The sequence below is a fragment of the Electrophorus electricus genome, chromosome 13, assembly GCF_013358815.1.
Source record: "Electrophorus electricus isolate fEleEle1 chromosome 13, fEleEle1.pri, whole genome shotgun sequence".
Classification (NCBI taxonomy): Eukaryota; Metazoa; Chordata; class Actinopteri; order Gymnotiformes; family Gymnotidae; genus Electrophorus; species Electrophorus electricus.
In genome coordinates this window covers 12,110,169-12,134,820 of record NC_049547.1, presented here as the reverse complement: position 1 = coordinate 12,134,820, position 24,652 = coordinate 12,110,169, and the positions used below count along the sequence as shown (strand labels likewise).

At 43.8% G+C, this 24,652-nt stretch overlaps 2 protein-coding genes across 5 annotated transcripts in view; both read right to left on the bottom strand.

The window, feature by feature from the left end:
• Positions 1 to 12,292, bottom strand: part of stxbp6 (syntaxin binding protein 6 (amisyn)) — a 47,986-nt gene extending 35,694 nt beyond the window's left edge. The window contains exons 1-2 of the mRNA XM_027002415.2: positions 12,044 to 12,292; positions 5,452 to 5,651 (exon numbers count right to left, since the gene is read on the bottom strand). Coding sequence (XP_026858216.2) covers positions 5,452 to 5,605 — 154 coding nt within the window. The 5' untranslated portion in view covers positions 5,606 to 5,651; positions 12,044 to 12,292. The remainder of the gene's footprint in view (positions 1 to 5,451; positions 5,652 to 12,043) is intronic.
• A 3,801-nt stretch (positions 12,293 to 16,093) lies between these two features.
• Positions 16,094 to 24,652, bottom strand: part of fermt2 (fermitin family member 2) — a 31,380-nt gene continuing 22,821 nt past the window's right edge. For 2 of the 4 annotated variants that reach the window (XM_027002402.2, XM_027002404.2), the window contains 9 exons: positions 24,001 to 24,135; positions 23,730 to 23,779; positions 23,109 to 23,233; positions 22,907 to 23,013; positions 22,057 to 22,275; positions 19,774 to 19,794; positions 19,096 to 19,220; positions 18,724 to 18,865; positions 16,094 to 18,543 (listed from right to left, as the gene is read on the bottom strand). In XM_027002402.2, the coding sequence (XP_026858203.1) occupies positions 18,370 to 18,543; positions 18,724 to 18,865; positions 19,096 to 19,220; positions 19,774 to 19,794; positions 22,057 to 22,275; positions 22,907 to 23,013; positions 23,109 to 23,233; positions 23,730 to 23,779; positions 24,001 to 24,135 (1,098 nt within the window). In that variant the 3' untranslated portion in view covers positions 16,094 to 18,369. The remainder of the gene's footprint in view (positions 18,544 to 18,723; positions 18,866 to 19,095; positions 19,221 to 19,773; positions 19,795 to 22,056; positions 22,276 to 22,906; positions 23,014 to 23,108; positions 23,234 to 23,729; positions 23,780 to 24,000; positions 24,136 to 24,652) is intronic. The other 2 variants (XM_027002403.2, XM_027002405.2) reach the window with 1 other exon arrangement.

The window sequence follows — 24,652 nt, the reverse complement described above, 5'->3', positions numbered from 1 at the left end:
AAAGAAGTGACTTACACGTGTCCCAGGCCTCCACCTGCAGCACATTAGCAAACACCTGGGCCGCGTCACATCCACAGCGCCCCACTGACAGGCCAGACTGCTCAGGTCAGAGGCCCCTGCTGGCAGAGGAATCGCAGCGCGCCAGTCCAGGCTGCGGAGTGCGATACAGGGGCACACAGGGATCAGGAGAGCAGGCGTCTCAGAGGCAATCAGGTAGCCCGTCTCGCGCCCAGGGCCTAAGCTCGTGTACATTCGAGGTCAGCCTGCTCTTTTCTGGGGTGATGAGCTGGATTCGCAGCAATCAAAAGCTGGTCCGGCTGCGGGGCGATAGCGGGAGGGGAGATGGTGACAGCAGATAATGCAGAGCCCGGCCAAAGTGCTCGGAAGAGCAGCATGATGTACAGCCAGGAGGATCCAGGCAGGCCAGCGTGTCTGCTGCATACAAATCCCTCCAGAGCCAGTACCCACTGGCCTAGCAGCACTGGCTCCTGCACATCGGCAATAAGGATGCAGAAACATGAATGGCCACACACACGCTGCTGTATAAACGTTACCCTCAAGCAACAGGGGAAAAAATTGAATTAAATTTTCCTGCGTTTTAAAAATTTGCGAGACAAAGCTTGGAAGAATTTTCCATGGTGTCTCTTTTCTTAAAACAACTGCCTTGATAAATAGCTTTAAACACAATTGTCTTAGGAACTTATGGCATTGCAAAGATAAAGATATAGATTCTATATATTATATATATATATAAACATTCAGCTCAACCAGCCATTTATGGTAACATTACAGGCTAGTCTTTGCTGTCTTTGTCTTGTCTCAAAGCTTTTATAAACCACACAAAATCAACATATATGGAGCACCCATCTGTGGTGCGTTGGCCAGCGACGAGCCCACACAGAAAAGCGAGTCCATGTGAGGGATGAGATCATTCTTCTGGCCAGGCCTTCAAGGTCAGCATGCCACTCACTTTGTGATGTTAAGCACATTAATTCCATACTTAATGTTGGGCAGTGGTCCAACTCTACAGCCACTACGATCAATAGCATCCAACCATGGAGAGTGGCATAGTTGCTCTGAGCACACGCTCACTCAGAGCCATGATTATCATGTAAATTCAGGACTTCTGATACCAAAGGAATCAATATTACAAACAAGTCAGTGTGCTCAGTTGAAGCAGACCATGTTAACATAATGCCTTGGTTGAGTAAGTGCTTGAATGGAGGAAAACGCAGCGATCAGGATAAATTCATCAGTGTGGCTAATAAGCCAAGGGCCCGGACCAGCCATCTACCCGTCAAAACTGGACAGATGAGTGACAGCACACAGGCTGGGGCCTCAGAGCCTGCTTCTGCATACAAGCCCAGGAGGAATTGAAGACAGTCTGCTCACGTGTCCGGCTAGAGGCGCTGTGAGGATACTTGGGGTTGGAGGTATGTTTATAAAACAAGGCTGTTTCTGGTTGGCGGCATTTCAGCCCAAGAACTGACATGAGCGAGCCAGGCATTGCTGGGCAATCTGCTGTTCGTTTCCTCCAGGTAAGCTTGCATAAGCCAGGCCCATTTGGAACTGGGTGTGCACTTTGGACTGAGTCCAGGAGGGTGGTGGAAGCGGAATGCTGACTTTAAGTTCACGAGTGAAATTTCTGTGAAATGGTCTACTCATTTACTCATCCACTGAAGCTCCACATAGACAGTTCTATACAGACCACTACACAGGATACCTGCAAGGGAGATAACACTGTTCAGACAACACTGAATTTGGACAACACTAGCTTGCCTTGGAAGTATATCGTAACCTTTTTTTTGGGTAAACTATCTGCAACATCAGCAAAAGGTAGATTAGTGGTACAATCACAACACACTGAAGTAAAGCAATTAAATTATGTTTTACAGCTTAATGCGTTAGGCCTTATGAATGTCACAACATCTCTACAGCTACATCCAAGTTCACATTTTATCAATAGAAACTGAGTAAAATACAGAAATGCTTATTTCTTTAGCACGAGTTTGTTTATTCTGACCGTTACTTTCTGGGCTCACATGAAATAGCGGTGCCACGCCAGTCAACAAGTCTATTATACTTGCAATCCTACTAAATACAGCACCAACCTCTGCCATATAAAACAGTTATGCATTGTGGTACCTTTACACATGAGCAGTGTACATTTGTTATTCAGTACATTTACAGTACACTATAGATAATATTGTGAACTATATAGTGAATCTGAATAGTCACTGAGGATTCAAACAAAATTACGAAATGGCTGACACTAATTGGAATACTAAACAGTAAGAAACCATTTACATTAATTATTTATACATTTCCCAAATATGTTACAAAAGGTACCAATATGTATTTTATATATACATATATGCACAACTAAAAACTGTTCAGCTGGAACCACGGCTACCTGTATTGATAAAGCGTTTCAAATATCAGAGGACTGCTGGAGTTCATCCAACACACCCTTATTCATATTCAAGACTTGCCCCTTTCTGTGTGAGATCAGAATGACTGCCTTCAGACCACAAAGTGAATTATTCCATTATACAATAATCAGCAAAAAGCTCTTATTCATGGTTTTCAGAGGATATAATATGCAGTCATATAAAGAGTAAAGTTTATCTAGACTCATTAGCTGTACAACTTCCCCTTCAAGTCCAAATCCACATTTAGCTCCACTACATGGTTCTGAAAGAGAACTAAAAAACCACCAGACACAGAAGTGTAAGGCAACGCACTCACATTGAGATCAGGTAGCAGGCTGACTAAAGAGAGCCTGCACTCTTTCTGTGCATCTCACACAGCCTCCACGCTTCCCTTCAGTCCTCATGCTGCAGGCCTTTAAGAGAAATCACTTTACTTGATGACCTCAGACTCATTCCCCAGCTGGCATGCTCAGCTTTAGCAAGTAAGCATCTCTGAATTCTAAACGGGCGTACTAAAATACAAACTCCACTTACAGAAACGGTCTGTCTCCATTTGTTACCGTGACGGATGCACTACCCAGTCGTCAAGCACAAAAGCCTCACTGTACATAGCTGAGGCCAGACAAGATCGCCGTCCAGCACAGCTCAGGTAGGCTTATTGGAACAAATAACGGAAAAGTCGAGCTCTAAATGCAATGGAAACAGTCAAGTATTGCCAAGTACTTCAGTACTGCTTCTGTGCTCTAGCACACTGAGAACACTGGCGCTGTAAAGTAGAGCACAGCACACATCCCTCATTGGCCTCCCACTCCGCAGTAGAGGCCAAGCTAAGCAACGTAATCCAGAGGGCATCGTGGGGTTGCCTGCAAAGTTGCACAAGGTCACCAGCAGACCCCAATGACTTTACTGTTGTTTGCAACAAGCTGATTTAATGGGACTCTAATTGCATCCTGCCAGCCTCAGCCAGAGGGTGGGGCAACGATCCTCGTCTTACAAGCAGTGGGGGGCAAATGGGCAGAGCTCATCGGAGAGTACAGGCCTCAGCCAACAGCAAGTCTTGTAGTGGGTCAATGAGCAATGCAGAGTACCCGAAACCTCCGAACGCTCCATAAAGCGGAGCACTGGGAGACTCAAGACTGTGAATGCAGTATTCTATTGGATCTGAAAGTGTATACTGGTCATAAGAGTCAGCTCTCACTTTAGAGAGTTTTCTATTAAACCAGAAGGGAAGGTCAAGGTAATTCACCAACTGCAGACTGATATGATGGAAACTGAAGTACAGCATCTATAAAGATGCACAGGCATTTGTAGCAATGACCTAATTTCCAGGACACAATATGACACAATGTTCATGTTTATTTGCTAATTAATTTGTACATGACGTACACTTCTTGCCATAATCTTTCTCTTAGGTATCCATCAGTTAGCAAGTCATTTTCAGACCTTCTGTTACAGCACCACTAGGTAAGGCCAACTTTTAAACAAGCCCCCCACATGACTCTGAGGAACAGATTTCCAAATGTTATCAACAAGATTCCATACCAACAAAAAGGGAGATCAGAGCAGATCATGTTTACACAAACACCGTTTACCCCAGACTCTCTGATCACACCTCAGTGCTGTTGATCCCCACATACCAACAACTGCTGAAACAGGGCGGGGGGAAAAAAAAAAAAAAAGCCACAAAACCCAGATGGGATGGTTTTAGCTCTGTATGCCTGTTTCAGTTGCACTCACTGGAGCATGTTTAAGGACGATGCTTCTAACTGTCTGGTATGGAAACTGCTCTGCCTCAGACAGGAAATCACCACAGTGGGTGGTGGAGACTAGCCCGCGCGTAACTCGGTCAAGCTCTGCTCTCAAGGATATTTGCACTGAGCGGTGTACAAGGAAGGCCTGCAACAATGGGAAGAATCTTACCCCTCAAACAGTCTGCTTACAACAGTCCCAGCACGATAGGTTACATCTGGGCCAGGTCCTCTAGAGTTACGGACGGCTTCCTTTCGCAACCAGTCAGACTCCAAAGCTGCCTAATGGACACTTACACAATCAAACTGAACTGCTTCCTCAGCTCTGCTCTCTCATCAATTTAAATTTCACTTTAATATGTACATACGGACTGCTTATCTAAAAATGTTTAAGCTGTTGAGGTGTACTTCAAATCAGCCATAGATGCCCACTGTATAATACATCCATCCATTTCATCACCTTTTGCCTATTGTCTAGTCTACTATCCTGGCCCATGCTTACTGATTGTTTAATCTACTGTGTAGAGATTTTTATACTTAAGAGTGTTGCATACAGTTTATGCCATGTATTTATTGCATTTAATGTGTGGTTGCATTGCTGTCTATATTTATCATATCTGCACAGCTCCACTGTTGTCTGCTACTGTTTCATATGAAATATACCAGAAACTACATAACACATCTGTGATGAGAAAGAACAGCAAAAAAGTTTACTGACTTTATAAACAACTTCCCTGTTTCACCTAAATTCAGCGCCTGATCAGCGGATGTTGGGTTGGGAAGACAGACAGATGTTAAATCATTATGAGCACTGGGTGGAGTAGTGCAGGATCCACACACAAAACCAGACACAAGCAGGCCGCGCAATGGCTTGTGCAGTTCAGGGTGTGTGTGCGCGTGTCAGAGAAGCACAGGCCAATGCACACCCTGTTCACGTTTGAACAAACACTCAGAACATTCAAAGGATAAAACAATAAAACTCAAACCATTGCACAACAGAACAGCTGACAAAAAAATTATCCTTACTTTCACTCAATCCCGTCTTAGAGACAAGGAATACTGGAATCACATTTAGCATGATGTAACAATATGCAAGAGTGCTAAAATTTTATGACCAACATTCACTCATATGATGAAAATGGACAACAGCATCAGCTCTGTTTGCAGTGCTCTGTGACATTCTAAACCGGTTTGTTCACTAAAGGCCCCTGGCTTATTCAATTAGAGCATTAACTGATGCTTCAGCAGCTCAGAGATGAGACTCAAGTTACCTGACAGGCAGATGAAAGTGGAATAGTCGCCCTGGCCTCCTGTCGCCAGGAAGGGGAGCTTCTTCTTCGTCCTCCTCTTCACCTGCACAGCTGCCAACATCCTCTCATCGTGCGGGGTAAAGATCTCCTTGTTGATGGCTGATTTAGCACTCATTGTGGCCTGTTCAGATGACTGGGAATGAGGTTCCACACTCTTCACCCTGACAGGAGAAAGTAAGAGAGAGTCGATGTTCGCCAAACCCCCTTTGTTAGGAGTCGAGGGGACGTGGAGAAGTCACTGCTGGCTCATGGAAGCTGCAGGCCCTGGGAGAGGAACTGAGGAACTGAGGGTGTCTGGTGTGGTTTCATGTTCTCACCAATACTGTCCTTACAAACCCCTCCTACGACAAAACATCAACATCAATGTCACCTATGGAGAGGCCATAGGTGTAATTTACAATGAGCAGAGGTCTCCACCACTTTTTGAAAGTGTACTCTTAAAATATTTTATATAACAGTGAGGTGCAGATACCGGTCCAGACAGTCTATGAAAATGACAGAATCAGAAAACATTCATGCTTAGGCTATATTTTTGTCATATGCCAAGATAATAAACATGGCACAATGAACATTTTGTGAAAATCTTTCCAAAAAAAAAAGTTTGACACAAACAGGCTTGACAAACGGAGCCATAAAACCTTTGGCGAACCTCTTCCTTTCAATCCCAGTGCCGATTTCTTTAGTGAATGCGTCTCCCCCCCCTGGACTTCTTAAAGGTAACATGAATTTTAGGGGCATCTGAACTGAATGCAACTCCCAGTCTGCATTCTTACCCCCAGCACTCTCCATTCGATTATAAACTAATGTGGTGTCAAACTCAAAGATAAATCTGCAAAACAGTCCATATTCATGTTTAAGGCCACAGAATATAAACAAAGCTCTACAAAAACACCCAAACCTTCAAACTATACAGCTACAATACAATATGCCTTTTCTGGCCTGTAATAGTTTCACAATCATTTATGTCTTTATGACATGAATACTTTAATTCCTCAAAACTCTTAGTATTGGTAGTTAATTAAGTTCTCTAAGTGATCAACACAGTCCACAGACCTATACACAGAACCATTCCATACGAGGAGCAGGACACGGTTAAAGCCAACAAGTTTGCGCTGAGCCAGTGCTGTTTAATCAACTGGTCTCTTCAAAACGATTAGACGTGGCGCTCTTCATTTCCCTCTCCAGCAGGTGTTCCCGGCATCGGCAGGGAGTCGGAGCTCTGGATGGCACTGTTCCAATCCCACAGACAGAAGCACTCCACAGCCAGCTGAGTTGAGGAAGACGACACTGCGCATGAAGGAAGCAAACATGCACGGTGCCTCATTTTCCACTGTTTGCTGGAAGTGTTTGAGAGCCATTAGGGGACACCAACAATAGCAGCAGTACAATGTAGCGGCTGTGCTGGGGAAGGTCAAGCATGGCGTAATTAGCCAGGAGATGACTGTCAGCGAGATCCACTGGACTGCTATGTACGCCAGCCATATCCAACATCCTTCTTTTCTGAAGCTGCTGAACAGACCCCAGCAGTTTCACTGGTTACGCTCTCATTGTCCATTGGGGTGGACACTTACAAAATCAGCACCATTAATCTCAATCAGAAATTGCACAGCTGATCCTAGAGCTAATGCGCCCAGTCAGCCATGAGCATATTCTGTAATTATTGCAGTCTCACGATGCTCAGATTAGTCTTAATCATTAACGAGCTGAAGCAGCATCATTAGATGGCATTATCAGGTGGTCTCTGGATGGCGACCAACCAAAGAAAGACAAATTTGCTTTGTGAAACAGTGCAGCAGTAACGCACATCAAAGGTAAGAAAACCCTGCCATGTTTTCAATATACACCGCCACACTTCTCTTCTCACTGAACACCAGAAACTATTCTAGATTGCTTGAGGAGCCAGAAATGTTCCTTCAAAATGACAAGCGGCATGCTTGAAATATCCTCTGAAGGAATCCTAACCCATCAACACCACACCATTAACGCATACCAATGGCATCAGCAGCCAGCCGTGAGCAGGTGCAGTGCCCGCTGCTCCGGTAGCTCAGTCTCCCATGAAGCGCGGCGCCCGTCTGCCGTTCAGAGCCGCACTAAAGCGCCGAGCCGCAAACGGCGGTCAGCCTTCGGAGTGGGGGAGACTACCTAAAGACATCAAAGGTCACGCTGCAGGCTGCCCTAGCAGGAGCCCTGCCAGGAGAGATGGGTGAGTGGCAGGGTCCCACAGCGATACACCGCTGTGACCGTGTTAAGCCACGCCCTTCCCTTCGCCCTCAGCCCTGCCCAAGCCGTGCTGAAAGGCTCCCGCATCTCTCCCCAAACTGGTGGCAGAAGGCAGCGGGATGAGCCTCACTGGGCAGGCCATCAAAGCGTGACGACTCCTCCCCAAGGAGGCGGGGTCTGTTGTAGCTCGTCACGGGCCTCTCCTTGGTCGGTCTCTGCAGCACTGCATGAAACATGAAATGCGTCTGGTGCTCGCCTCTCTTCAGAAAGCACAGGCAAATGAACGTGGAGATGGAGAGGATGGACGAATTACAACTCAGGCCAAAGTGCCACGTTCTTTAAGCAGTTGCTTATTGGGCTCTTCCACAAAAGCTTTTCAAGGCCAGTGAGAAATCTAGGCTTTTAGAGGGAGGTACAAAGGATAAAGGGGCCGCTGGTTCGGCTTCTCAACTCTCACCCCCGCTTACAGAGCAGATATAAAGTTTCATCTTCTCAATTTAAGTTACTCATGAAGACATGCACACGATTCATATATTAAAAGGCAAGTCGCGTGGTGTAACTCTCTGGAGCAGCATCAAAGGGACAGTGATATAGTGGACAGTGGACACACTGGGCAGGAGAGGGGGAAGACACAAGACAGGCATCAAAGGGACGCAAAAAAGCTCCCCCGCTCAGATTCTTGAAGGTCACCTGCCATTCCCAATCCCATGAGAACTCCCTTCGCTCTCAGTCAAAGTCTGAGTCCATCTCAAAAACTGGAGAAAGCAATTAGACGATTCGGGGGGGGGTTGAAATGCAGTAATTAACACCATTTATGCTAGTTCATATCTTACCAGAAACAAACCTCAATACATCTACAGAGCTGTATTACAAATAGGATGCTTAGAAAACTGGTACAGATGTGGGCTGAGAATGCAGCTCACACACACACACACACAATCTATCTGTGTGTGTGTTAAAAGAGAAAACCTTTCTAGTCAGCTGCTGTGATTCCCTGAACAGATAAAAATTAAGTGATAGATGAAGTGGACACATTTAAATTGGCTAAGAGAGCAGAAGGAGAAGAAGAAGAAAAAAAAACAAAACAGCTTGAGACATTGAGCAAGCGCACATGTAGAAGAAAACAGTAGAACTCATGGAACAGAGCTGTGTAGCTTTTCATCTGGTCACACACTTCACCGCCAAGGCAGACGACCTCCAGTGACTTCTCTTCCCACTCAGGACAGGAGCAGAAGGGCTCCTCCCTACTTTTGAGTCCTGTTGTCCTGCTTCCCAGTCATCACACACTCCAGTTATTGATGGTCATCACGGATAACACCGGACCATGCAGCTAAGTCAAGCAAGATCCTTGTCTGCAAGAGGTTTCTATATGAACGCCAAACTTCAGGTGTGCTCAGCACTGGAGCCGACGCAGGCAGGTTTTCGAGTAGTGTTAGGCACCCTGCTGCATCTCGAACACTGCTCATACACCACCCGCAGATGGTGACTGGTACACCCCAGGAGTAACAAATTGAGTGCACTGTTCACGCTGCTAGCTGCCAATGGCAAATGATAACTCCTCACTACTACAATGCAACTGCAGCGAGCAGCGTGCAGTTCCAAACTCGATCACGGCATCACCAAGTAAACAGCCATCTGATGTAGCACTTTAAACTGGCCCACTGACTTGGATTTTAAGTTGTGCAATAGGTGATGGGTGAACATAGCAAAACAGAAGCTGATGAACTTCAATCCTCAGAAAAGCTTGCGAAGCAGAAGTTAAATGCAGTACTCACACCTCTGCTGCAACCTTCCAGAACAGCTGCTGTGCACGCTGCACTGGCGGCTTGCAGAGGGAACTCGACAAAAGAAGCCATTGTTTGGCCAGGTGAGTCAGCAGTTGCCGAGAGCTTTCGCAGCCCGTCACAGATCAAGCAGCTTTACATGTCCAAATATTTTTTTTTGTTTTCTTTCAGAACCCAGCTCCCTGAGTATGAACCTACATTAAAGGAACTGGGAGGAATTTCTAAGTGGGATGAGAGCGAAAAGAATGAATGATAGCTCGGGGAAGTCAAATGGAAATGGATGTATTCTCGCTTTAAAACTTCTGTGTGTTCTTTGTGAGCATGCATTTTCTGTTTATGTATATACACCCTTGCGTAATGACATCATTTATGCAGTTCAAGCCCAATGGAATGGACACAGCATTGCTAAATACTAAAACACTGTTGCATGAAGAAGCAAAACAAAGGAATAATTTCCTCATTTTATGAGCAACAGAGGACACAAAACTTGCCTCATTTCATACTTATTTGTTGATTTTTTCCCCTTTAAGAGAAAGGGCTGTCACCATAATATTACATGAGATGTCAATGGCAGCCATCAAATGAGACTGCCACAACATAATGAGCTACCATGTTTGGCTGCACACACTTAGAGTTTGCACTGCGTGTGCTAAATAATTCAACTCTCAATTTGAGAATTAGCCTAAGAAACCAAGTCCCATCAAAAAGAACCTGTGAGATAATGCACACCAGAGGACATTTCAGATAACATATTTGGTGAAAATAGGCCAGTCTTTTAGTTAAAGGAATGTTTTCCTGTCCAGTTTGTTCACAACTTAGTGGTTATTATAAATGATTATTTTAATCAGATTTAGGCAAATCTTTGGTGGTTTACAGTGACAAATCTACAGGCAATTACAGCACACCCTGGACAGAGAAAACTGCAGATGGAAAGAAATGTGGACAGATACACAAAAGGTTTTGACCATTGTTATCTAGTACCAAGTACACCACATTCTGAGAAGTCAGTATCACCCAGCAATGGAACAACGCGTGTTTGGCTCTGTTGCTATCTCAGAAATTCAAGGATGACATACACAGAAAGAAACAAATACGGCTCATTAGAAAAAGTAAAAGCTAACAAACCTTCCTGTGATCGTCATATATGATACGATGAACAAAACGGAAAGAAGAAGAACTCAATCACATGTAAGAGGATCAACAATAATACATATTAAAAACAAGCTTTCCTTTCACTTCCTGTTCCAATTCAAGGAAGCACTTAAAGCAATAAAATTCCAGAACTGCGGAAAACATGTTGCTATACAGGCAATCAAAGAAATACAAAAAGCAATAACCAGAAAAAAAAAATAGTTTATAAAAATTAGGCATAACGGAGAATATTGATCAACTTTAAAGATGAAACAGATGTATCTGAGAAGAACAGTTTTATAGATACAGCATGGTTATACATAGATAAACACGGGAACCAAGACCTGAGAAATCCACCCCGTTATAAAAATGCTTTGTGCACAGCAACCCATAGCGTTTCAAGTGCATACATTTCATTTGCAGGAGACATGTGCACAAACTGAACTGGAAATGTGGATGTGGATAAAGGCACTGAAATGGAAGGCTCAGTTCAGTCCCTCATAAAGAAGAAAGCTATAACCCATATGGTTCACGCTCTGCAAACAGAGACGGTTACCACCACTGCAATAAACCTGTGACATGTCAAGGTTGTAGATGACCATGGAGGACTAAGCCAGACCCAGGAGGCAGTTACAAGATGAATATATAGAGGCACAAAAAAGTTATTCTAACAGTGATTCATTAGGTTCGATAACACGTATTAGCGGGAGGTCAGTGAGGGGGAGCTTGGAAGCGTCTCTGCTTGGAGAAGAAATGTGAAAGGTTCCTGGATAATATAAAGCATTTTCGGTACGGTGTGTGTGTGTATTTTATTTATATATATATATATATATATATATATATATATATATATGTAATGCGTGTCTGCTCGTCTGCTTCCCCAGAATGAACCGGCTGCGCTGGTTCCTACGTAGCTATACGAAAATAAAATGTTTTCTATTCTTCTGCAATTATAAGAATTATTCCAAAATGAATCCTGAGCTGATTAAACAGTCGCTGCTCTGAAAAGATTGTATTTTTCACTACATTCATTTTGAAACAGCCAATAGACACTAAATATTTTTGCATAACCATGTCCACCCACCAGTTTTCTCATAATAGTTGAAGAAAAAGAAAACAAACAAAAACAAACTAACTAACTAGACCAATGTCACTTGACGAGGAAGGGAAGTGGTACGCATCACGTCCTTATCCGTGCGCTACTAAACTGTTGCTTAAAACGTTTAAAGACTGCACGTTGGGCTTCGGGGGACAAATGCCTTTAATTATCCCCATCATTAGTCCAGTTAGCATTCGCTCGTCTAAAACAGCCTAAGAAACTAATTGCAGTTATAGCCGTTAACGCCTTGTGAAAACCACCACCACGAAAGAGTTGAGAAGTTGTGGTGTGCGGACTATTAAATACACACCGCGCTCACCTGGGTCGATCAGCTGTGTTACGCCCCACGTGTAGACTTCTCGTGAGGTCCGCGTTCAGAATCTGGAAGGTGGTGGACCCGAGCTCCTGTGTCTAGATGGCGTTATCTGGCCACACTGGAGAATAGCATTTCGATTCTGCAATTAGAGGTCACTGGAGCGGCGTGCCGGGAGTCTCCACGGAGCCCCCACAGTGCGAACAGCCTGTTTCTGTCTCGAGAGGGGGAAAGCAGTGTGGGCTTCGCGAGCAGTCTGACTTCGTGGAACGGCAGTCACGTGGACTACACGCGCTGACTACTTGAGATCTTATTGGACTCGCAAACCAACACCTATGGAACTAGCTCGAGCAACGGCGTGCGCTTGAGGGAAAGAAATTAGTTATTTCCAGTTTCAGCGAAGAAAATGTTACCAACACTTTCTTTTTCCATTACAACTGAATTATGTGTTATTTAGAATTAATGAAAATAAAATAGGTAGAAACTACTGTTGCAACAATACTGCTAAAAATAGCAATGAATTGTCAAAATGTGAATAGCTCACTTCAGCTGCTTGGCGTGCAGTAAATCCGAACTCAGAGATTCGTTCTTTTCCACCTCGTAATTAAGTAGGGCCGTTGCTGAAAAGAGGTTTAGCGAAGACTATCAGTGATGCTTTTAAAATGTAACTTTGAAACCACCTTAGCCAAGCCCACGTTTGTTACAGATGCTAGTGCACGGCTGCTGGCGTTTTGAGACTGCTACCAGACAGCTGTCTGCGCAGGTATAGACCTGCAAAACAGGAACAGGTCTTCCTACTCCTGCTAACAAACCGACATACGAGAGAAAAACAGTTGGCAAGTCTTATGTCAAGACTATCAAGAGACAAATTCCCTTTAGATAAACATACTGATGTTAGTGATTATCGTAACAAGAGAGTTATGGATCTTTGAAAGCATTAATTAATCTACACATTTTTTTTTACAAATACCATATATCTTGGATCACTGTTCAGATATTTCAAGGTGATTTTATTCAATATGGATTTACATTCATCTGCCAGGACTAAGATAGAACTCTTTAATTAATCTGGGTTGATGGATTAAAGAAAATTGTGAGTATTCTGTCTGGGAATTTGATCCACTAGTGGTCAAACCACAGACTGTATATGCACTCTATGGAGCAAACAAAAGCCTGCTGCTCATGGTCATGGCAAACATGCTACCCTGCATCCAGAAAAAAAAAAGGAACTCTGTTCATTGAATTTATGATGTAGTGACTTTTGGCTTTGTGCCATCAGACTGCAGATCAGGCTTTACTCTTCACATTCCACACATTCTCTCTCAGCCATGTAAACCAAAAAGTGTGCTATATGTCTTTCAGTGGGAGACAAAAAATCTCCAACCATCACCAGTGTCTGGGTCCTCTTTGGAAACTAATTCTGTAGAAGGGTCACCTTTCGAAATGTCTGGACTGTCATTCTTTGTAAGGTGAGAGTACACTTGTCCCTCACAGCCAGTAGACCACCATGTCTCATTTGTTTGTTGTGTTTCTGTTACACACCCTTCACAGCTTGCTAATTTAGCCGATCGATGGTCTGTCGCCCTTGGTTATTAGTGACAATGAAGGATCCAATTCTGTTTTCCAAAATTCAATTGAGCCTTTAGAGCAGGAAAAAAAAACCTGAAAAGCATTTTTTCATTATTTTCATTCTTTATTCTCATTGAATTAATAGTTACAGTTGGAAAACACTGAAGGCGCCAAACCAAATGTTAGTACATATTTGAATGCTTCTTTCTGCAATATCACCTCACTAAGATAGACACTGCTGAAGTTGTAGAAACATCGCTGGTGAATAACCCAACAGATTGGGTTTGCAGGAAAATCACTTAAATGCCTATTAAGCCTGTGAGATGCAATAACAACACACAAATACTTGGCAGTGTATCGCGTTTGCCTGAATATCTCATCTTCACTTTTTATACTTGGGTTTTTTGTTTTTTTTATATTTTCATACAGTGAATTCTTTTGTCTTCTGGTCACACAGAGTCAAGGGTGCCCTATGTCTATAAGAGCCTGTGGTGAAACAGGCTCCTGACATCAGTAACAAAACACTACTAATTCTAACATGTAGTCTTCATTAAAACATCACTGCAGAAAATGCCTCCACAGCATTTAGGGGAAAAAAAAAAGACTGCAATGCAAATGTAAGCATAATCAGAAATATCCTCCAGCTTGAAACAAGTCTAACAGCTATAAAGTTCCCATTAAAGCTGCATAAATAACCAGTTCATCTAAAATGCAGATTTTAAGTTACTTTCTTTGCTGTTTGTTCTTTGCCAAACCACTTATTTGTGTTTTGGGTCCAACACAAAGTGCATCTTGGAGGCTGACGGAAAAGGCTGCAGGCAGACTGGACTGGCATAGTCCACCTATTTAGACAGCACACAGCACTGGCCAAATTACCATAGCACCCACTTCCCGTTTGATTTCCACACTCACACTGAGGACACTTCAAGGTCAGCAGACAGACTTTATCGGTGCAGGTTAGGTGTTAGCGGGGGAATGGTTCAATAATTACAGACAGGGCAAAAGGGAGGCTGGGAATCTTAATTTACACCATTTCAGTTCAGTAATGATTCAAACTGGGGGTGGCAGCCCTGCAACCCCTCAGGCCTGAACTGGAGCCAAAGCCCATATATGGAGAGGTTTGGAGCCTCCAGTGGGCAAAGGGAAACTCTTTCAAATCTCAGCATTTTCATAACCCCCCCCCCCCACCTTTTTAGTCATTTCTTAGATCTTCTATAAGATGAATTATTAAGTAACTATTAGGATTATATAGTTAATATAGTGTCCAGAGTGTTTTAAATAGTCCAATGGACATCTTAGAATGAGTCATCTCTGTTTTCCTGCCAAAAACAGTTGGCCTGGAGATTCTCTCAGAGAAACACAAGCAGCACATACTGAAAAGACATCAAGACCTAAACAAGAGCGCTGAGAGTGTTCTTAAGATTCCAGTTTTGTCTCGAACTAACCACAACAGCAAATGTGTGAATCTCCCCATGCAGGTCCTTGCCTTAGAAACAAGAGATGGTCCTTACAAGCCTTGCAAAAGCGGTGAGGTGGTACGTGTGTGATGCATATTGTTGAACAGTAATGCTATCTCTCTGTGTATTTATCACAACAAACTACCAGCAAGGAAGCCCCAGCACTTTAGCAGTGCAGATCACACATGATTTGGTTCTAACGCTTCAGTCATTCCTATATAGGCTAAAACCTTTCCAATTTTATGAGTGCACCTTCTTTAAACTCTGCTATAAGAAACTTGGCCTTCAGTGCTCGATGCAACACAATTCTAGAATGTATTTTCCATGTCACTTTTCCTCCTTTTGCTACACACTGCCACATTAGAGGCCATCCAAGCGCACACACATCCAGGATGAGGAGGAAGACGGGCGTGGCATGAACAAAAAGCAGCAATGACCATTCCTCTAGCCTTTCATCTAGAAGACAGACCGAACACATCGTGGGTAATGATCAATTCACAGCAATAACAATAACAACAATACAGACAGATGCAATGAAAACAAGAATCAATACATCTGGAGATTTTTTTTGTGCACTATCCATCATGGGAAACGGAGGTTTACGTGCATACTTGGAAGCTGCATGAGTCATGTCTCTTGCTCATGAATGCTTTCCTCAGTGTACCTGCTCCAGCAGGCAGACTTACCCGCCCCCACTGCACAGAATCCAGAATCTATAGATACCAGGTGACCAGGAACAGGTCTCACAATGAGACATGTCCGGGAAATCCACAGGTGAGAGAACTGGCTTCTAGGACATCAGAGAAGGTTATTTTAATGTAGAGATTAACCATCATTCTGCAGTTTTAGTTCAAATGAGAACCATGATCTCAATTCCCTTAAGAGATACTTCAGTAGTCATCGCATGAGTGACTTGCATAGTATGTATTCCAGTGTAAAGACAGTGACCTCTGCCGCTGAAAAGGAGACAATACACTGACTCCATGAGCGCCATTATGTCAAAATATGAAAGGAAAAAAAAAAAAAGACATTTTAGGATTTTAAATAAAAATCTTTTATTTTTAAAATAAATGCATTTTACATTCTAAAAACAGCAGGCCATGCACTGCCATTCAGAACATCTGAGGCAAACAAAACAAAACAAAAAAAAAAATATATATATAGGCAGAAGATATGCTAAGCTAGCTTTTCTTTTAGCTCACTTTATGGCAATTTGTCTCAAACTTCAGGATGTCGACATTCTCCTTCCAAACGTATGACCAAACACTTGGCTCTTAAATCATGGCTTGTGTGGTGCTAAATAAAACCACGAACTAAGAATATAGTGACAATGTAGTAAACAGCACACAGTAGTGCTGGCTGCTAAACGATGCTTCAGTTGAGTACTAACATAAATAAGACTACAGAAACAAAACAGGCTTAGCAAAGACCTCAGCAGAAAGAAATACGCGTTTATATACTGTATTTAATTTAAGGCTTAAAAAAGCAACCAGTAATGGGAAAGCCCTTCAATGTAGGAGTGAATGTATAGCAACAAAATTTAAATCAGATTTTCCAGATCTGGAGCTTGAGACATGCTTCACAACATTATATATATTTATATATATATTTTACTCTTAAAAACTCAGTAAGACCTTAACATTGGCAGGCACACATCATACCACGCACTGCTCAAAGATGGCTTTTTTCCTACTCTTCTGGAAAAATGTACTTCCAAAAAACGACAGGAAAAAGCAGCAACAAAACGACAATAACTGTACAATTCTATAAAACTGTGTTTTTACATTAGTTACAAAAACTAATACTTTGTTTAGCGTTCCTTCATATTCAGAAAAAAAAAAGATGGACATCGCATGTATTTTCTTAAAACAGTGACCTATTGCTGGTGTGCAACAGTATATTGGTTTTGAATAATACTATACGGTTTTGATAAAGTTTGAAAGATAGACAAGCAGGCTGCACAGGAAAATCGAAACAAACTCGATGTTTTTCTTGCTGAGCTGAGGTCATCCTCACTCCAAACTGAGCAGGAAGGCAGAGACTATGTTAACAAGCCTGGTGATCCCACCGAGGCCCAACAGGCACTGAGCTGCAAGAGAAGACCTCCGGCTGTTTACCGTTTTACTTCAGGACATTTGTTTTCTAGAGGATAACACATTTGGAACATTGCGGCAAGCAGGCTGAAATCCTGGATTCTATCCTTCATAACGTTGCATTCAGTGTTTTGTTTATGTCGTGCAATGCAAAACTGTTTGTAGCAAGAATAAAATGGCGGACTGTGTTTGTTACAGTGGACAAAGCCCAAAGCCGTCTAGCAGTCATTCACTAGTAGTGCTGGACACATGACTGCACAGCTGTCCTACCACGCGATATATATACACACACACATATAAAAAGCTACACAAACTCCAGCTTATTCATGTGGGAACTTTTACTTCATTGCAGAAGTGCTTGCAGTATTTTCAAATTAACAGATCAGACAAAAGGAGAATTCTTATCAATTCTTAATAGTTGCAAGATTATATTGTTTTGGATGTCTGTTCTGCTCAGCACTAATCTTGCACCAACCCAACCTCCCTCATTCTGAGCAACACGTAGTGCTAAAGTTCCTTCATTAAAATGGCTGTTACTGCCATCTAGCGGCTGCTGGCAATGAGCCTGTGGTGGTAAACGGACAGGGCGGATGAGTCCAAGGCAGGTGCCATGAACGCGGCGGTGTACGAGGTCACAGTGAAGCGGCGTAGAGACAACAGGATTAATAAACACAACTGAGCACCAAGAGAACCACAACGCTTGGCTCCCCAAATCAATACAACTGAAACGCAACAAAGCTGAGTGATGGGAATAGTGGGGTGGGGGGGAGGGGTGGGGGTGTTGTTGTTTTGTTACAATTGAGTAAATTTTGATACATTTCCATGCAAGGTGAAAGGTCATGGTTATCACACTAGCTCTTGTAGGATGGAAAGGCACTGCATGAAGAGACAGAGGTGGTGGCAGCAGGTGTCTCTGGGAAAGGAGCTCCTCACTTCAGGAAGCATTTTGCAGACATGCCTCAGCCCTGGGTGCAGCAAGAACACCCCTCATCCTTGTCATTAGTGTTAAGTGAATGTGTATGTCAGTATTAACACAAGGGGGGGGAAAAAAAAAAAAAAAAAAGTGTCAGCTTTCAAACAATCTCTGTGTGGCCATATCAGACCCTTGGCATGGTTAAAAATAATACAAGATAAAGAGTAAGAGAATCAAAGCCCCCCAGCCACACCCACCCCAACAGCCCCTCCCCTTTTCAGTCGTGTGAAGCAGGAGCTCTCAGACCCAGCCGCTGGTGAGCTTATAGAACATCTCCTCGTCTAGAGACTCATTCTGGTCCTTGGCGCGTGTGGACAGGAAAATGTAGCCGCCGATGAACTCATGCACCACCTTGCAGTCCACCTCAGCGCAGATGAAGGAGAGACTGGGCTCATCAGCGAACTCCACCGTGACCTGCAGTCAAAAAAAAAAAAAAAGAAGCAGCAAAAGAAAACAACAGGACTTAGGGGGAAACTACAGAGCTCTGCAGAGTCAGAGTACCTATGAAACACTATACCTTCTTCTCCCAGAGGGAGTACTACTAAAACAGTAACATTTTGATCTCCCAGTAGGAGTACTAATGAAACAGTATACCATTTTGATCTCCCAATTCACGTTCCACTGCTTCATGTTGCTGAAGCGCCAGGTCTTAATGGCGTCCCTGGTGCTGGCATCGATACGAATCAGTCTGTTGTAGGTGATGCCAATCAGCTCCTCTCTCTTACTACCTTGAAACCTTAACGCAAAATATCACAACAGTCAGCTCTCTTGTCTGGTAATAAAGACAGAAGCAGCCTCACATCATGTATGGGCCACTGTAATTAAAATGTAATCGAATATGTAAGCTGTCAAACAGGTTTGCCTATTTTTTTTTTTTTTTTTTAATCATGCACAAAATATTTGCAGCGATTGGGGCATTTGGTGGCTGGTGAACCTGATTAAAAAAAGACTGGAGTAAACACTCACTTGGCCAAGAAATGAGTGATCCCAAACTCTGGTAGCGACTGCCAAGCCTGGATGAAGCGCATCTTGGCCTCAATCAGACTCATCTGGGCCACATTCTGATGGGCCTCCAAGATACGAGCAGAGATCTGAGAAAACACACACAATAGCGTCCGCACTGAAGGTCAGGAAGCACCCGCCAGCAGCCACGTGCCAAGAAAATGACCGAGATGACAAACATTCATGCCGTTACCCAACTGTCACCAAACAAGAAGTGAACGGAGAGGCATGGTGTCAGGCGGCCACGGCAGAGATCAGTGTGTCCCCGCAGGCTTCTGTTAAAGGCGATGAGGCCTTTGTGGTGAGCTCCATTCGCCGCTAACCGCACTAAAGCACTCCAGGGCACTCCAGATGCTGGTGGACTGAGAGGGGCCTCTTCTGCCTGCCTTTTTACATTTTCTCCTTAACACTACTGAGCCCACCACCTCTGGTGCTCTGCATTTTCACACGGGTTAGTACTCCCGATATCTTGGCACATAGGTTGTTAGTCAGCCGACGGCCTCTAAAGTCACTCTGTGCTACGCTAACGCCATGGCATTGAAACCAGAGCGGGTTAGTAGAAGCATGTCTAGCAAGGAAAGCAGGTGAGCAGACGCCACCACAAGCAACCACCACAAGCAACCACCAAGCAGGTTCACTTACCATATCCCTGATATAGCCAGGCTGGAGAGGTGCAGGGGCAGGAGTGAGGGGAGGGAAGAGAGAAAGAACCGGAATGAAAAACAAGCAAACAAACAAAGCAAAGGAGAAAAAAAAAAAGTAGCATACAGGCAGACAAGCTCAAAAACAAGTCAGCAAGGATAAAACAGAGCCTCAGAACAAGGGAGGGGCGCGCGGCAGGAGACGCCCATGCAGCCGTCACGGGGGGAGGAGGCGGGAGGAGCAGGCAGAGGGGGAGCATACGGAGCAGGCCACACCATGTAGCCCCCACGGAGAAGAACCAAACGTTCTGGATTAAATGCATCAGTACACAACAGCGAAAAGGCCTCTTCCAAGCATAGGGGGCCGTCTTGCTCCATTTGTGTGTTACTCCAAATCAGTGATTCCCAGTGATTCCCAGTTGCATTCCTGCTCAACTGCAGGAATGATTTCTGCACTCCAACAGGTAGGACAGTTTATTGTAGAGGAACAAATTGAACATGAAACTAAACCGACCACAGGAAGGTGTAGGACAGAGTGAACTTCAGGACTGGTGTTAGCAAACAAACCAGCTAGCAACAGCAACTGAAATCCAACAGCAAGATCAAACACACACATGGTGGCAACTGGCTATAAAGTCAAATGATAAGAAAAACAGCATTTTATATGTCTACAAATTTTCTAATTTCTGTAATAAGGATAAACAAATATTGAAAAATGAGCAATTAGGATCAACAGTGTTTTGTTCTTCTCAGAAAACATTTACAATTCCTTTTTGTTAATTTACTTAAACATTTACTAATAGCATTACTATTCCCAACATAAATATTATTGATTTTTTTTTTTTTACTATTTCCACCAGGGGGTGCTGCAACCCAAATTAATTCCAACCAAACAGAAGCGATTCAGAATGGCCTACCGTTTGGCTGCGGCTCTTTGATGTGCATGTGAAGTTTACTGTCTCGTCAGTCAAACTAGCAAACAATGTTGTAACACCCCAGTTCTCGCAGTTCTGCTAATTAAATCAAATGTCCTCTGGGATTAAAATAAATAAATGATGTGATTCTTTTACGAGTGGGATAAGGAGAGTGAAGAACAGGAAGGGGTGGCCAAAAAGAAAAGGGGAAGTTAAAAAAAAAAACCAAGCCCATCATCTCCAGAGCACAGCATCATCAGAGCAGCTGCCGGGGCCATCTCAGGCTGTGTTTCCTCTCAGCATTCACCAGAGGCTCTCGTTTCCTGCCGCTTTCCCGCCTGTCTGTAGAGCTCCGCCCCCCGCGGCCCAGCGCACAGGCTCAAGGGACCCGTCGGCTTGGCGAGCTTTCATGTAGCGGCGACAGGGTGGAGAGCAGTTGGGAGGGGAGGTGGACACTACCAACCAATATCCCTCCAAATACTTCAGGCTCTGGATTGTAGCCAAGGCCACTGCCCCTGGAGTCAGTCTCTCACACACACAGCGTGCGCACACATGCCAGCGCGCATCCACTTACACATGCCCTCTGCTTTTGAGTGTAGGGAGGAGGGGAAAAACAAAAAACAAAAAACCATGGCAGACCGTTTTGAAAGAGAACATGCTCAGAACTGTTCCGTTCATAGTTGCTGAGTTCAGACGCTGCACAGCGAAAGTGCCGTACTTGCATTAGACTGCGGCGGTGGTGGGAGCCCCCTCCCCCTCTTTAATACGTCATTTCCTGCCATTTCCGTCATTGATATTGTACAGCATTCTCAACAAGTGCGCAGTCCCGGCAACTCTCCTGACCGGACGAGTCGCTTTTGACTCGTCACAGCAGCTACACGTCCTTTCTGAAAAACAGACCCACCCACCCAGCCATCTAATCACTTACACACTGGGCGCATTCCAGCAGTACCACAGCGTCAGTCAAAACACCACCATGTGCTCCTCTGATGGCTAAACACTTCCAGATGCGCCACGCACAATTTCGTTCTCGGCACTTCTGCCTGAACTGGAGCTGAGGTCGAGTGAGCACACCTCCTCTCAGAGACTGGCCTTGCCTTCCATTTGTGCTGAGTGAGCAATATGGATTTGAGACTTTATGGATTTGAGACTTTCCTCAAATATCACCTTGTCCTGTTCTCCACTCAGAGGGAGGGAGAGAGGCACAGAGAGAGAGAGAAAAGAAGAAGTAACCAACTCCTCTTTCTCTTGATCCTAAGAGAAAGGCACTAAACATGTCCAGCATTAGGTGCTGTAGGTTCTAACCTGGTCTTCTGTATGTGGGACCATGAGCTGACAGAGAACTTTCTCTTCGCTACACCCTCAGTTACCTGTTTGTTCTTGTACTTCTTCAGGTACCGGGGTGACACCAAACACTCTGGGTTGATATCGGTGGTGATGGGCTCGATGATTTGGGGGTCAGGGTTCATGTGCTGCATCTTAAGGAAGGACAGAATGTTCTGGACCTCCAGATTGTAGGAACTGTCTGCCATCGTCTTCCCTTTGGAGGCCAGACGGCAGGCAGCCATCCACTGTGCATACTGCTTCTCCTGAAAGTGAGAGAGCGAGAGAGTTAGGAACAGAAGTATGATCATCTAGACTTAGACTTCATTTACTAATAAATATCATCTTAATTTATTAACATCTAGTCATATTATAGTGCTCTAAATGTAGGGTTTGAAATCATATCAACATGTTTCAGCAATCCTAAAACAGATCATCAAACATGGGGATACTCCATGTGCATGTGGATGGCATGTGGCTGGCATGTGGCTGGCATTGGGATGACGTAGATGGTTGCTAGCTGGATAGCATTCCTATTTAATGTCTCTGAGTGTTCAGGGTGTGCAGTGGTGCAGCTAAATAAATCTACACATAGCTCAAATTATATATTTTTAGCCAGAGTGAGTTAGCAACATGCTTTGGAATTTTAGGAAAAGGTAGTCAGTGATACAGTAATGTATTTCTCAGATGTTTCTTCCATCTGTCTATTATTCATCCCAGATGTTGCTCAAACTTCAGAAATGTCTATTATATTTTAAGCATTTTTACAGAAAACCTACAAGCGGTGCAGTATGTTATGTAGTAAAGTCTTGAACCTTGGTAGTCAGCTGTTGCTCAGTCTTTGTGTAGAAAGCGTAGCTGTTAATGGCATGGGCGGAGGGAAGGTCCTTTTCTCACCGTGTCACATCGCATCCAGATCTCGTTCATGCCGTCAGCCACTGGGATCAACAGCTTAATGTTGAATTTCTGACCGGAAATATTGACATCTGGGGTCACCTCGCAGCCTATAAAGAGGAACCAGAGATAGCTATGACTTTCAACTCCGGGACGCTCCAGCAGGCGGTGGATAGTGGGAACTCCACTGTGACGCAATTCCTGCCTCTTAGGTTCATCTGGTGGGCGGGGATGCCATGGGCCTCTTCTCGGCTCTTGTAGCAGGAGATGGTGATGTCCTTGAATGTGCACCAGTACTGCTTGGGCCCTTTCAGTGTCAGCTTCTTTGGCCTGAGAAACACACAGCTGACATCAGTCAAACCACAAGAGGGAAAAGTCCAGCAACGTACGAGGGCTTTCGTCTTTTTTTTTTCAAATTTTCAAGAGGATCATTTTTTTTTAAATCTATGCCCCCCAAAAAGTACATTTCAAAATTAAATTAATAATTAATTCATTTAGAACTACTACTACTTAAGTCTCTGACAGCAAGAGGTCAAAAATCATGTAACATGCGCACATGCAACATACAAAGCATTTTCCCCGTAGTTTATTTATCTTTGATCAATTTTCCTTTCCTTTAAATAAATGTCCAGTGGGAGGATTCATAGAGTTCATATGGAACATTTAGAGGTGAAAACAGTTCCCAAGCTTATTCTTATTTAGAAAACCTTCTACTTCTGAAACAGCTTTAATGTATACACGAAGCAGGAAACCAGCTCATGAATATACAAGAGAGTCCCCAAAGAGCATCCTGAAAAGTGCAACAGTCAGACGGTATTCCACTCACTTGAAGACTTTCACATAGTCAGCCAGTTCAGGAATTGATGTAATATCACCCTGGGAACGGAGATCGAAAAGGAGCAAAAATGGTTGAAAGATTATATTTACATTTAATGACAAATTATCGCATGCATAATAACATAATAAAGAACAAAAACATACAACAACCAATGTATTTACTGTATTCAAATTGTGTCGTAAACTATGCAAAGCAGCGTAACGGAGACGCCAGGGCTGGTGTCTAACAGTGGGTATATGTGAAGGTAGAGTTAAACTACCAGTGTGTTGGAGGTCTTCCCTCCCTCCAGGGTGATCTCCAGATCTGACAGGGCTGCGTCCACCTCGTCCACCTCGTTCTCGCTGTTCTTCATGTGGTTGTCCGAAGACATGATGGACAGCTTGTTGATGTGATACTGAGAATTCGACAGCAATTTAAAATGAGTGTTTTGGTAACAGATAACAGTACGTGTCTCGTAATAAAGGCCTGATGATCTAACTTTTCCACAGTGACATTTTCCAGACTGTCTCCTCTATGCTAATGATTCTGAATAAATTAGGTGAAGAGGTTTTTTTGTGGTCTGCAGCTGTTCAAATTCACCTTTTTTAATGTTGAGTCATAAACATTTGGCTGCATAGAGAAATGACAATGGAGTTGTTAGACTCATCCCTAAATACAACTTGTTGACAAATGGTATTTACAGAGTCACATGGGTGACCCTCACTCCCACCGTGTCTGAATGAGCAGATGGTCTGAGAGGACGTGCGTATTTTAAGACCCTGGTTCACACTACCCGTCTATAGCCGACTCCGGTTTCAAAATGGAGGACAAAGACATCGCGTTGGCACTCCCCTCAGTTCCCCCTGTAGAACTCAACAAAAAGACCTTCACCAGTTCCCAAACTGACTAGACACCACCATACGTAGCCAGCG